The following is a 13,258-nucleotide window of genomic DNA, read 5'->3' as shown; positions in this document are numbered from 1 at the left end:
TGCATGCGGTAGAGTAGTGTCAGTGAGTGGGATTATCGAGGATTTTTCCCAATTTATCTGTAGTCCCGAAACCCCCCAAATTTAATGTATGTACGTAAGAGAGGGTCCAGGTTGCTTGCGGAATTGCGAACATACAGTAGCATATCGTCCGCGTAAAGGGATATATGCAGGGGTCTACTTGGGAATTGGAGCGCCAGATGATGACTCTTCTGCCTAACAATGCAGGCCAGGGCCTCTAGGGCGAGGGCAAATAGTAGGGGGGATAGTGGGCAACCCTGTCTGGTCCCCCTCCCTATATTAAAAACCTCAGAGACATAGCCATTGATTCTAACTCTGGCCGTAGGTCTCGTGTATAATAGTTGGATCCATTGAATAAATATTAGTGGGAAACCCATCCGATGAAGTATTGTAATTAGGTAGGACCATTCAATGGAATCAAACGCCTTTGCGGCGTCCAGCATAACCGCAACAGCTTTTGCAGTTGGAGTCAGATAGTGTGAAACCGCAAAGAGTGTCCTAGTATTGTGTGCGGTATTACGAGAGGGTATAAAACCCGACTGGTCTGGGAGGACCAAGTTCGCCATGAGTGGTTGTAATCGCACGGCGAGTGCCTTTGCGAGAATTTTTGAGTCCACATTCAGCAAAGAGAGCGGGTGATATAAGTTACATCTGTCAGGATCTTTGTCTGGTTTAAGAAGCGCTACGATCAGTGCGTATCTGAGCATCGTGTGCAGCCCCAAACATAGCAACGAGTCGAGGTGCTAGAAGATCTTTGTATGTTTTATAGAATTCACAGGTGAAACCGTCAGGGCCGGGAGCCTTGCCATTCGGCAACGATTGAATCACCTCTGTCACCTCCTCTACAGTGATTGGCAGGGATAGATATTGCCTCTGTGCGTCGGAAAGCCACGCAATGGCAATGTCTTCCAGATATTGGAGCGTTTCATGCTGTGTAGCCACCGGTCGTGATTGATATAAGTCACCATAGTTTTGGACAAAGCATTTTAAAATACTCATGGGATCTGTGTGCATTCTATCGTCATCCCCTCTAATCTGCGTTACAGTGTTGGTTGCGCGGCCGGCACAGATTTTGGACGCGAGTATTCGCCCGGGTCGTCCACCCTCTCCATACGCTCTGGCTATGTGTCGCTTAGTCAGATATTTTACCTCGTCCTCTGAAAATGATTGATGTTCAGTTAACGTGTTTCGTATTTCACTAAGTGTAGAAGGCAGAGGTGCTACTTCATACTTATGTTCTAACATTCTAAGTTTGGATTCGCAACGGGTCAGTTGTGTTCTGATGTCTCGTAGTATCCCCGCCGTTGTGCTTATACAGACACCACGTATTGTGGCTTTAAACGCCTCCCATAATAGACCTGCATCGTCGGTGGATTTATCATTCAGTTGAAAGTATTCCCTAATCGCCTTTTCAATTGTATCTGCATAGATTGGATCAGTAAGTGCTACAGCACTGAACCTCCAACTGTATGGCAGTGGTGTGTAATTAGGAATTTGTAGGGACAACTTAATGGGGTTGTGGTCTGAGAGAGTTTTTGGCATATGTGTGATTGCCCTAGTCCACAACAGCAGATCATCTGAACCCAACCGGTAGTCTATGTGCGACCGGCTGCCACCGATGTGTGCGTCGCTTCTTTAACTCCCGGGTTACGGGCCCTCCATATGTCTGTGATACGCAATTCTAACAATATATCGTGTAGTTTGGCGCGGGCCTGTGTGTGGTGTTCCGTCGTGTTGCCTGATCTGTCCAATCTATCATTGAGAGCTATGTTTAGGTCACCACCCCATAGTAATGTTTGATCATCCACAGAATGTAGCTGCTGCCAAATCTCATGATAAAAATCAGGTGCATCAGTGTTTGGGCCGTATGTGTTAACCAGTGTCAATGGACGACCCCGTAGTCTACCTTTGAGTATAATGTAGCGGCCATACGTGTCCAGTACCGTTGTGTAAATTCTGAAATTTGTACCTTTCTTTACCAGGATGGAGACCCCTCTAGAGTACGATGAGTATTTTGAACAGTGAATGGATTCTGCCCACCTCCTTCCCACCTGTGCATGCGAGTGCGGAGCTTCGTGTGTCTTCTGGAACACAACAATATCAATGTGCCACCTATCCAGGCATGTGAATATCTGACGTATCTTTTTGGGGTTGGTGTATCCTCTTATATTCCAAGTGAGGAAGTTCAAAGTCTGTGCAGTTAACGGAGCCTCAGCCATCTGGTCTCACACGGTGAATTGTGAACGTTCTCCGTCTGATCTAGAGAAGATCTCCCTATGAAAAATAATATATAACGTATGCAGGCACCCCCTGGATACCAACAGTCATTTATTGGTTGGGTGTAGGCAGTGCATCTCAAGTAGTCAGATCCATGAACTAAAACAATAACCCCAATGCCCCCACCCCCACCCACAACAGCAGCCCAATCCTGCTGATGCCATACCCCAATTAAACATTCCAAATGCATAAACAATTCGTGGGGATCACCCATAGGGGGGACCGCCTGGACTGCACATCTCCATCCGATCTATCGGATGTGGACGGACTACACTATTGAAACGCAACCTTAGTATAACATCGTAGTAGAGCTTGGTAGCAAGCATCAGTGCTATGCCTAAAGTCCAGATATAGCCTATCAGTCGGTAGAGTGTGCAACTCAGATTTACGTGTATGCCATAGCATATCAGTACAATGCACAATTAATGTTAATCTAAAATGGACTGACTGCTGCGCTAGGCACAGTGGTGGCGGAGTGAGTTATGGTATCACACAGATAATTAAAGAAGACAGTAAACAGAACAAGTACAGCCTGTTGGACATCGCCATATAGACGTGTATAGCAATCCAGATGCACGCAGTACATAATTCAAGTTCGCATCTCCGCCTTGTGGAGGCCCACCACCTCCCTCCAGACAATGCCATGGAGACAACAGTTACTGTGCAGTGAGGATTTATGTGCAAGTGCATTTACACAGGGGGCAGCCGTAGCCGTGTCGTAACCAAGCGGCAGCATCTGATCCGCATTGCTCCCTCCGACTCAGCGTTAGGACAGGGATATGTGTAGTAATGTAACCACTGCTGCAGAACTTGATCAGCGAGCCATCCGAACCAGTGTGTTATATCAGTTGTCAACTTTGCTCAGATCGTAGTGGAAGTCAGGGATGGGATCAAGCGGAAACACACATGAAGTCCAACATTGCGCCATGACGCCGAGACCTGTCTCATTGTTCATCAAGCGTTGCAGTGGTAATTCCAGCTATACCCTCCCATCCCCTGTAGTGATCAGTCTGAGCCTAGGTCTGTACTCCAGCAAGGTCTGTGATCATGAGGATTCACCCCTACATAGTATAGTACAGGTATATGCTTAATCTCTGCATCGTTCAGGCATGGCAGCACCCATGGTGCATCAATACAGTTTATACCCAGTCATGCATATAAAGTCGTGCGTACCATTGAAGAATAGTATTAGAAAGTGTAGACTTACCGCCGATGGGGTGCTCATCACAATTTAGTTCAGTGATCACATCTGCCAGGGCAGGTCTTACCAGGTCGGCATGGGACGTCTGCGAGCATCAGCACCACCGACAGAGTCGAATTCACAGCAGCGGGTCATTTCTCGTCGTGGTCTTGTTCCTGTCCTCCTCTGTTCTTCCGGGTGGCCACAATGGTTTTGATGAAGTCGTTCGTCGCCTTGGGTGTGGAGAGCACTGTCGATTTGCCATTCCAAGTCACCTTCAGACGCGCTGGGTACAACATGGCGTAGTCTATCTTCAGGTCACTCAGTTTTGCTTTAGCTGTATTAAATTCTCTGCAGGCCTGCTGTACCGCCATCGTGTAGTCCGGATAGAAATCCAGTCGGTTGTTTTGGAAGGAGAGGTCTTTGTGCTCACGTGCCAGCCTCAGAATCGCATCCCTGTCTCGATAGTTCAAGATGCGCGCCACTATTGGTCTTGGTGGTGTTCCTGGTGGGGGACGCGGTGCCAGGGTGCGATGAGCTCTCTCTACAATAAACACTGGCGATAATGCTTCCTTGCCAAAGAGCGCCAGACAGAGTTCCTCCACGTATGATTCCATCTTGCCCGTGTTTGTGGATTCTGGCACACCTGTGATGCGCACATTATTGCGACGCGATCTAGCCTCCAAATCCTCCGCCTTGGATCTTATGACTTCTAGTATCTTTTCAAAACCAGTGCATTTAGACGTGCTCGTACGTGCTTCATCCTCCACTGCCGACATTCTGGTTTCAGCCTCATCCAGCCTTTCACCATGCTTGTCCATCTTCGCCGCCATATTATCTACTCGGCAGGTGAGGTGGTCCAGTTTTCCGTTTATGTCCTGGAGGCTGGATTGGATGGCTTTCAGAATAGATTCCATACCCTGCGTCGCGCCGCCTTCTCAGTGTCCGAATGTGATGTAGGCGCCCGTGTTGTCCTGCGTTGTTCAAAATTTAGCTTAGGTTGTTGCCTATCTGGTTTCCCCATCTTGGTATGGCAGCCCCCGCCGTGGCTCAGCAGTGAGGCACAAGACTGTACAGCATTACAATGATAGCAAGATGTTATCTTTACGTTGGGCTTACTAGTCGTCAACGTAGGCCTTTTGACTGTGCGTTCATTAGTGTCGCTATAAAAGGTTCTTCAGATGGGTATCGTATGATCTCTCGCTGTGAGTTAGACTCAGGGCCCAGGTTGGACCGGTGCAGGCTGCGGGCGGTAAGGTCACTCCCCAACCAACCGTTCCGCCATGGAACCGTTCTCTATATCCACAAGGGGAGAGCCGGTGGATATCCACGCATATAGTACGGTCGGTAGCCCAAACAGTGGGATCTCTGGATGTGTACCTCGCTCACGTGGACCCCGAATCAGGTATTCTATGATTAGTGGCTTTATCTGCTCATCCCAGCACCTCGTACACTTCGTTTACCTCGCCATATTTCAGTATATGGTGCATTTCGTGGAGGGGGCCCAGGCAGGCCAAGCAAGTACCTTAGTGCAAATTTTTGGGTAAGGACAGTTGTAGCCTCGGAGCTCTCAGCGCTGTCTACATCTCCAGTTGAGCAAGGCTGGGATAGTTGGCACAGCATAGGCCCCACGCATCCAGCTCAAGCGTCCACAGTATTCCTAATAGCGGCGATGTTGCCTCTATAGTTGGCATAGGGGTCCACTTCCTTGCTGCGTAGAGCTAGGAGCGCTGATCTGCAATTCAGTATGCAGCGTCACAGATGTACTCGCCCGACTCGCACAGGCATATACAGCGCGCCACACAGAAGTACATGCAGGAGCGATGATCGCGTCATTCAATGCCCGAACGGGGCGATGATGTAGTCCCAATGGGAGAGATATCCAGCAGAGCGCGATCCAGCCTGGTGTGCAGGGAGCCGTGGGGATGATGGGATTAACCGTAACACTGACCAACCTGCGACCCCAGCGTAGCCTTCACTGCGGCGTCTAGATGCAGCGCGAGGCGCTACCCGCGCTCCTGTATATGGCCAGAAATCTTTTAGTGTTCACCTGCCTGTTACACATTCCGCACATCGCTCCCGATGCTTGCAGCTCCTCAGCACTAGTCCTGCAGTATTGCCAGCACTCGCGAGTTGTTTATATGGGCGCCGCCATCTTGCCTTCCGTTTTCGCTCCGTTTCTGTGTCTCGGGTCAGGGCGGTCTACATCGCCTATTGTGACTCGATATGTAACAGAGCCTCCGGGGATGTAATGTCTATCATGAGCAATCGAGTTGTCTTCATGGAGTGACCGCCTGTGCATTATTATTCACTGGGGCTGCAAGGTTGCGGACCGTTAGCTTCCCAGGGGGTCGCCATCTTGACCGTCTACGCGCGAGTAAGCCCTCCACCCTCACAAAAATATTCTGGGCTCATGTGCAAGCGCTGTTGAACAGTCTTGCTATATTAGCAGATTCCGATTTCTGTGACGGAACATCACGCTTGGGGGCTCTGGCTGTTTAATACGTGATGACTGTTTAAGCAGCGAGTTGCGGGCGCCATCTTACCCGGATCGTGAAGGCACACGTCCCGTCCCTCCGAGCCGATTTACTCCCACTGTACCACCGTTTTTCTGCATCCGAGTACACCCATCAGAGGCTGTGCATATCCCCCTGGTAGATCGTGGTGGGCACCGCTGATTTTGGTTGCTGTAGACGGGAAAAATTGCGTGATTCAGGCTCCGTCCGGCGGAGCTGTCTCTTCAGCCAGCCATCCCGCAGTGCGCCCACCTCAGGACCTACTTAATGCAGGCAGCAGCGCGACCGCACAATGGATGCACCACTGGCACGCTTAAGGTGTGCCAAAGGCAAGCCAGCCTGCATCCGTCTATGCCTGGACCTCGCCCAGCGCCATGGCCCCTGGCCCTCCGGCCCACAAATGGTACACAATCGCCACCCTCAACCCTGGACAGCGCAACAAAAACTTCCACTGTGCTGCCCCACGCTAGGACCTTTCACCAGCACCCACTGCCACTTCACCTTTCACTGCACACACCCCAGCCCGAAACAGTCACACCCCAAACACACCACAGACACCACCTGAAGAAAAGGAACAACATGCATGCACCCTTCTCAACCCACGCTCACTAAGCAAGCATTCCACTAAATTATGGGACCTCATTGCCACAGTCGCACCCAACAATCTTCCTCAATGAGACTTGGCTCAAACCCAAATCCGCCCGAGACATTTCCACAGCGATCCTCAACAGATATAAAATCACTCACCAGGACCGCACCAACAGGGAGGAGTAACCGCCATCATCCACAAAGAGACCATGCAGTGTACCACCACCACTGACAATACCACCACCCCATGGAACATCTCAACTTCAAGCTCCACACAGACAACAAGACAACCATCAGAGAACCCCTTGCATACCGACCCCCAGGCCTGCGCTCCAGCTTCTAAAACACCATTGCATTCTTCAATGTCCCTCCAGCCTTAAATTCCAATGACTACCTCTTCCTCTGCGACCTAAATTTCCATATCTACGAACCCAACAACAAAAACACTGCACACCACCTGAACATTATGAGCAGCCTCAGATTGACCCAGATCGTCAACGACTCTCCAGCAACTGAGTCAAATGCAGCCATGTCACAGAAATCATATGGGCCGACCACTCCATCGTTCACTTTCGGCATCTCCAGCCCCCGCACCGCCACCCCCAAGATGACCAACTCCCCCCACCGGAGGTGGAACAAACTTTCAGAGACAAGCTGGGGGAACACCCTCAACACCTCCAATCCTGCTACCACCACCAACCTCGAACATGGAATGAAAAACATCAATGCCTAGATCACCAATTGCGCAGACAGCATCATCCCCATTAAGAGCAACATCCAGAGAAAAACCTCCAAAAAGGCCAGCTGGTACACCCAAGAACTTAGAACAGCGAAATGAGACAGCAAAGACTTGGAGAGGAGATGGCACACCAGCAAGGGATACCTCTGACAGGGCAGCCTTCAAGACCTCCCTTAACCTCTACCACTGCCTGCTGAGGGCAACAAAGAAGACAGCCCTTGCAGCACGGATTACAACCAGCCCCAACAACACCAAGGAACTTTTCAACATTGTTAAGGAACTCTCTAACCAGTCTGCCAGTGAAAACAACCGCACACCCTCACAGGAGCTGTGCGACAACCTCACCCACTTCCATGACAAGATCACAACCATATAAAGAAACTTCAAACCCCAACCCAAGCCTATGGCCTTCCTTGACAGATACGCCACCACCGTAACCTACACGAACCACACACTGACCTCCTAGTACATCCACATCATCCAAGATACAACTTTCACCATGAAATCCATCCACTCAGAAGCTCCCACAGACCAATGCCCGCACCACATCTTCAACCTTGGAAACCAAAGGACCGACCAGTAACTCACAACAAGTCTATCACCACCATAACATTTCCAATGCCTGGAAACACGCCTTAGTCAGACCACTACTCAAAAAACCTCCCGCCACCACCAGCAAACTCAAAAACTACTGGCCAATCTCTCTGCTCCTATTCCCAGCGAAGGCACTGGAAAAGATCATCAACAATCAACTCATGACACACCTGGAGCAGTACCAGCTACTCGACGCCTCCCAATCCAGCTTCCGCAGCAATCACAGCACCAAAACTGCCTTGATCGCAGCCACCGACGATATCCAAACCCACCTCACCTGAGGAGAAACAGTAGCTTTAATCTTCCTTGACCTCTCAGCAGTCTTAGACACAGTATCCCACCACACACTGATCGAAAAACTCCACCACATCGGCATCCAAGGGGACGCGCTCAGATGTATCACCTACTTCCTCATGGGAAGAACCCAGAGGATCCACCTTTCACATCTGAGACAAAGGAGATCACCTGTGGTGTCCCCTTGGGCTCATACTTCAGCCCCATGCTCTTTATTGCATATATCACCCCGCTGGCCAACATCGTCCGAGTCCATGGTCGCAACATAATTTCATATGCCGATAACATCCCAATTCTTCCTCTCCCTCACTGACGACCCCACCACCACCAAAACCTACTTCCACAGGCGCATGACAAACGTTGCCGGCTGGATGAATAACAACTGCCTGCAGCTGAACTCCGACAAGATGGAAGTACTGATCTTTGGCAACAGCAGTAGCACTTGGAATGACTACTGATGGCCTTCAGACCTAGGACCCGCAACCACTCCCTCCAACCATGCCAGAAACCTTGGAATCATCATTAATAAGCTCATCATGAAATCACAGATCAAAGCCATCTCCTTTGCCTGCTCCCTCACTCTGTGCATGCAACATAAGATCTTCAAGTGGCTACCCTACACATGAGTCGCACTGTGACACAAGCCCTCATCACCAGCCGACTGTACTATGGCAATGCCCTCTACATAGGAATGAACGCACACTTTCTACAGAGAATTCAGACCATACAGAACGCCGCAACCGGACTCATCTAGGCCTTCCCCGATGAACCCACATCACAACCCACCAAAGGAAACTCTACTGGCTACCGTACAGAAAAGAAGTCAGTTCAAGCTGCTGACACACGCGCACAAGGATCTTCACAACCAAGTACCCACCTACATTAACCATCACCTGAACTTCCACCAACCATCGATAAGACTACGCTAGGCCGCCCTTTCACTTTCCCATACTCCCTTCATCTACCAAAGCAGACGTTGAGGACACTCCTTCTCTCACATCACAGCAAACCCCTGGAAAAGCCTCCCCACGCACCTCCAGACCATCACTTCACTTCCGGAATTCCAAATGGCTTTTAAGACCTAGCTGTTAAAATAAGCCCCTAGGGCCTGCAAGTTCCTGGATACCCCATCGGGTGATCAGCCGTGCTTTATAAACCCTGATTGATTGATTGAAGTGTTGAGGGAGGGTCTCTCATGTATACCTAACTTTTGGAATGATCCTTGTATCACTTAGATTGAGGTATTTTGATTTTTTGATACAGTATTTGATATATTGACGAACAAATTGATAAGCGTAATTACACTGTATTCGATCCTAAATGTAATGCCGAAGTACAGAAACAACAAGAACGACCAAACACAAGCGGCTGTTGCTCATGGAACTTGTGTTTTTTGTGGTATTATATTTTTTCCGTAAAATCCACCCTTACATCAAAACAGAGGCAAAGATGCATTTTGTGTAAAAATATAGACCTAAAAATTTCACATTTTACATTTCTTTTGTAGAATTTCACACAATTATACAATAGTAAGTTACGCAAATTCCACACACTATTTCACCTCTGGTATCCACTCCAAGCGAATTCCAGTGGTAAAGGAGGGTGCTAAAGCGTGCCACTTACGGGCATGATATCAAGAACGTTCCAAAATTTTGAGCAGTGCCAAAGAATGTGAGAGATCCATGTTCTCCACAGCCTCGCCAACATTTACCAGACTTTCCCGAATATATGGGAAGTAAACACTTCGGGTGCATACTATTTTGGGAGTATCTTTAGACCTGCCTCTGTCCCTTATCTACCTGTGGAGTCTTTGGTAGAGAAGTGAATTATCCCCCCCATTCTTAGACAAGAGTACTTGAAATTACTTCTACCAAGCAGTCTGAAATCACTCGAACGCTGGTGGGCTCCAATCACTCTAGCTTCTATGAATGTGAAATATTAAAGCCTTTTCTGCGTTTGCTCATTCCAAAACAGCTGTCAGCTTGAGAGTGTGTTGTGGGGCCCAATGCCTCAATTTTGAGTAGTAAAATTGCTCTTCTTCATCTATGCCATAATTTTGTTAGATGTTCAAAAGTTTTAATCTGTTGTTTCAAGGATAAGTCACCGAATTTGCTAACCTCCTTACTAGCCATCACTTAAAGGTTTCCACATCACAATCTGGTTGAAAGTCCTAAACAGATGAATTACGAAGGGTATGTCGTCAACCCATACTTCAGGTTTACTGTGTTCCATACTTGTATTAAAGTCCTGAACAGTGAGGATATTTCTGCCCTATAGAATTTTCTTACCTCCTGATCCATTGGAGGAGTGTCTTGCAATAGCATGGTTTAGGAAATGTTTCATAGCTTTTGCTCTCAACGTTCCCCATAGATGGAAGAGTTGGGAAATCGTATGAAGAAGTTACTTACCTTCAATAACGCTTTCTGGTGTATAGTGTGGCTCAATGGTTAGAGCAGGCAGACCTCGATGCAGAGCTCTGACCAGGGACCAGGGTTTGATTCCCGCCTCGGCGGGTCTCGGGCTCATTAATTCCCCATGACCGGATATTCTCGCCTCAGTGCCTATTCTGATCATGGGTCCCGCACTGCAACTCTGGGCAATAGCGTGCTTAGTCTCCACAACGGCCCCCACAACGCGAGGGATGCCTGGTCTGCACCATGGGGGTGCCCAGGAGTGGACACTTCACAGGGAAAGCCAGGAAGGGTTCCCTTGCGGTATTCGTACAAGCGCCGGGAAACCCACTGTGGGTAGCTGTGCGCTATACAAGTACAAAAACATTTATATTTACATTTACATTTACTCTATCTAAATGCTCACTAGTCACCTTTTAAATATTCCCAGGTGACAGAATGGATCTATAAGATTGTTTACAGCTGATAGGGAAGTACTTCACGGGTGGTGGAACAAAACACCAAATAGCCAGTAGCATTACGTGAAAGGTAAATACTTCCCTGGGAAGAGGCAAAGCACACTTTATATATATTTGAAAGAATTGGTGCCGCATCTTGCCAAGTCAGACCTATAAATGACAACGTTTATGACAGCAAATGTGGTGAAAAAGAATCCATCACAAAGAAGCATGCATGCCTCTACTTACAGGGTGCATAAAACATGACTAGAGCGTGCTTTTTTTTCTTTAAGGACTCCCTGAAGTCTTCACCGACAAGGTGGAGAACACTGGTCTGCTTCTCTTCCCACGATGGTTCCGGGGGTGGAGGTGCTTCTGGACTGTAAGCGAAAGAAAAAAAGAAGAAAGACATTGTTTGAAAGGAAATTCATTCAGGTCTGTTTAAAACAACATATAAAACTCACAACATGATTTTGTTTTCTAATGTATGTGGAATCCTACATCAATCTGGGCCAAAACCCACAGGCATTTAGTAGATGTGACAAAGAGTAAGAAAGCCGGAAGCATCTCTTCACTTGTGTGGGAAGAGGGTAGGAGAGGAGACACAAGTCTATGGGTGGGGCAGGTGAGTGATGGGACAGTAAACAGCGGCAAGTAAAACAATCCGTTGCCTGGCAAGATAGTGAGCTGTCACCCACTTGAGCCCCAAATCATTAATACACTGAAAAATGGTCCAAACAGAAAAAGAGTGATGGTACCAAGTGATAGGCTCATCAAAACAGTCAGTCCATGTTATGTTATGTTAGCAATTTCTTATATAGCGCACGTTCACCGGGAGGTTTCATGGCGCTGGCTCTAGCGTGTACCGGGACCATTGGAGGCGTTAAGCGTGGGCCTGTGTAAACAGCCATGTCTTGAGCATTTTCCTAAAACTCAGAAGGTTGGTGCAAGATTGGATTTCTAGTGGAAAGGAGTTCCTGAGTCTTGGGGCCAAAGCCGCGAACCTGCGGCCACCCTGACATTTTAGCTTAAAGGAGGGGGTGGTCAGGAGTTGGACGTGGGCAGATCGGAGAGACTTGAAGATGATACAAGCCGTCTTGAAGGCTGTACGTTGGGGGATGGGGAGCCAGTGAAGTTTTTAAAAAAAGGGTCTGACAGATTCCCATCTAGGTTGCTGATGGACCAACCTTGCCGCCTGGTTCGGTACTAGCTGGAGCCGTTTACTAAGGAAGAGTGGCAAGCCAAGGTATATTGAATTGACGTAATCTAGGTGTGATAGAACCAAGGCTATCACGACCTGAATCAGTGCAGGATGAGTGAGCATACGGCTGATCTTCCTGATCTTGCGTAACTGGAAAAATCAGGTGGAGACCATTGTGCCCACTTGAGTTTTTAGTGATACATCGTTATTGATGGTTACCCCATGACTCTTGACAGAAGTGGATGGGTTGGGGGGGGAGCCGAGTTCCGCCGGCCAGTGGTGTGGGCCCCAGAAGGTCTGACTGTTCCCATTCAGGACTAGCCTGGTCTTGCCAGGATTCAGTTTAAGATGGTTTTGGTACATATAATAATGACCTCAATAAAGTCTTCCCCACAAATATTGGCTTCTTCGTTGCACACTCTATAACAATTTGAGGTGAAAACAGGTTGCACACAGTACCAATCAGAGAATATTTGCTTGATGCTTGGACTAATGGTCACCAGTCATGCTGGCTGGAGTCATGGAGAAAGCCTGGTAAACGACAAAGCAGATGTATGGGCATGCAGTGGCATGTGTATGCCTTTAGGCTGAAGAAACCCTGCCCTCTCTAGCAGGGTAATAAATACAGCAATTAATGGCCTCTCAGGAAGCCCCTGGAGTGTTGTCAGAAGGAACCCCATGACATGCTTCCCCGAAGGGTAGTGGTCGAAGTGGGGAGTAGGGGAACTGTGGGCGGAGAATCAGAGGGCGGGAATAACCCAAGGATTGGATCAGTGGACGGAGCCAGAGGTCTGGCCAGAATGCGCAAACATCACAATTTTTTTAATTTGTTTGGCATTTCACTGCCTAGTTTAATCAACCAATGGATACACATGATTATTTAAGTTTATAATGAGTTATTGACATTAAAATATATTCACAAAGTGGGATATGCTCCTAATCACAAAATGTCCCAAATACGATAAAATGTGGAAGCACAAGCCATTTGTCTCCGAGCCATGGA

At 48.3% G+C, this 13,258-nt stretch overlaps 1 protein-coding gene across 1 annotated transcript in view; it reads right to left on the bottom strand.

Moving 5' to 3' along the window:
* Nucleotides 1-13,258, bottom strand: part of PDIA5 (protein disulfide isomerase family A member 5) — a 1,081,671-nt gene that overhangs the window by 154,039 nt on the left and 914,374 nt on the right. Inside the window, exon 14 of the mRNA XM_078682031.1 lies at nucleotides 11,304-11,434. Coding sequence (XP_078538157.1) covers nucleotides 11,304-11,434 — 131 coding nt within the window. The remainder of the gene's footprint in view (nucleotides 1-11,303; nucleotides 11,435-13,258) is intronic.

Source organism: Lissotriton helveticus, chromosome 3_1, assembly GCF_964261635.1.
Source record: "Lissotriton helveticus chromosome 3_1, aLisHel1.1, whole genome shotgun sequence".
In the NCBI taxonomy this organism is placed as follows: Eukaryota; Metazoa; Chordata; class Amphibia; order Caudata; family Salamandridae; genus Lissotriton; species Lissotriton helveticus.
This window is presented reverse-complemented; position numbering and strand designations above follow the sequence as displayed.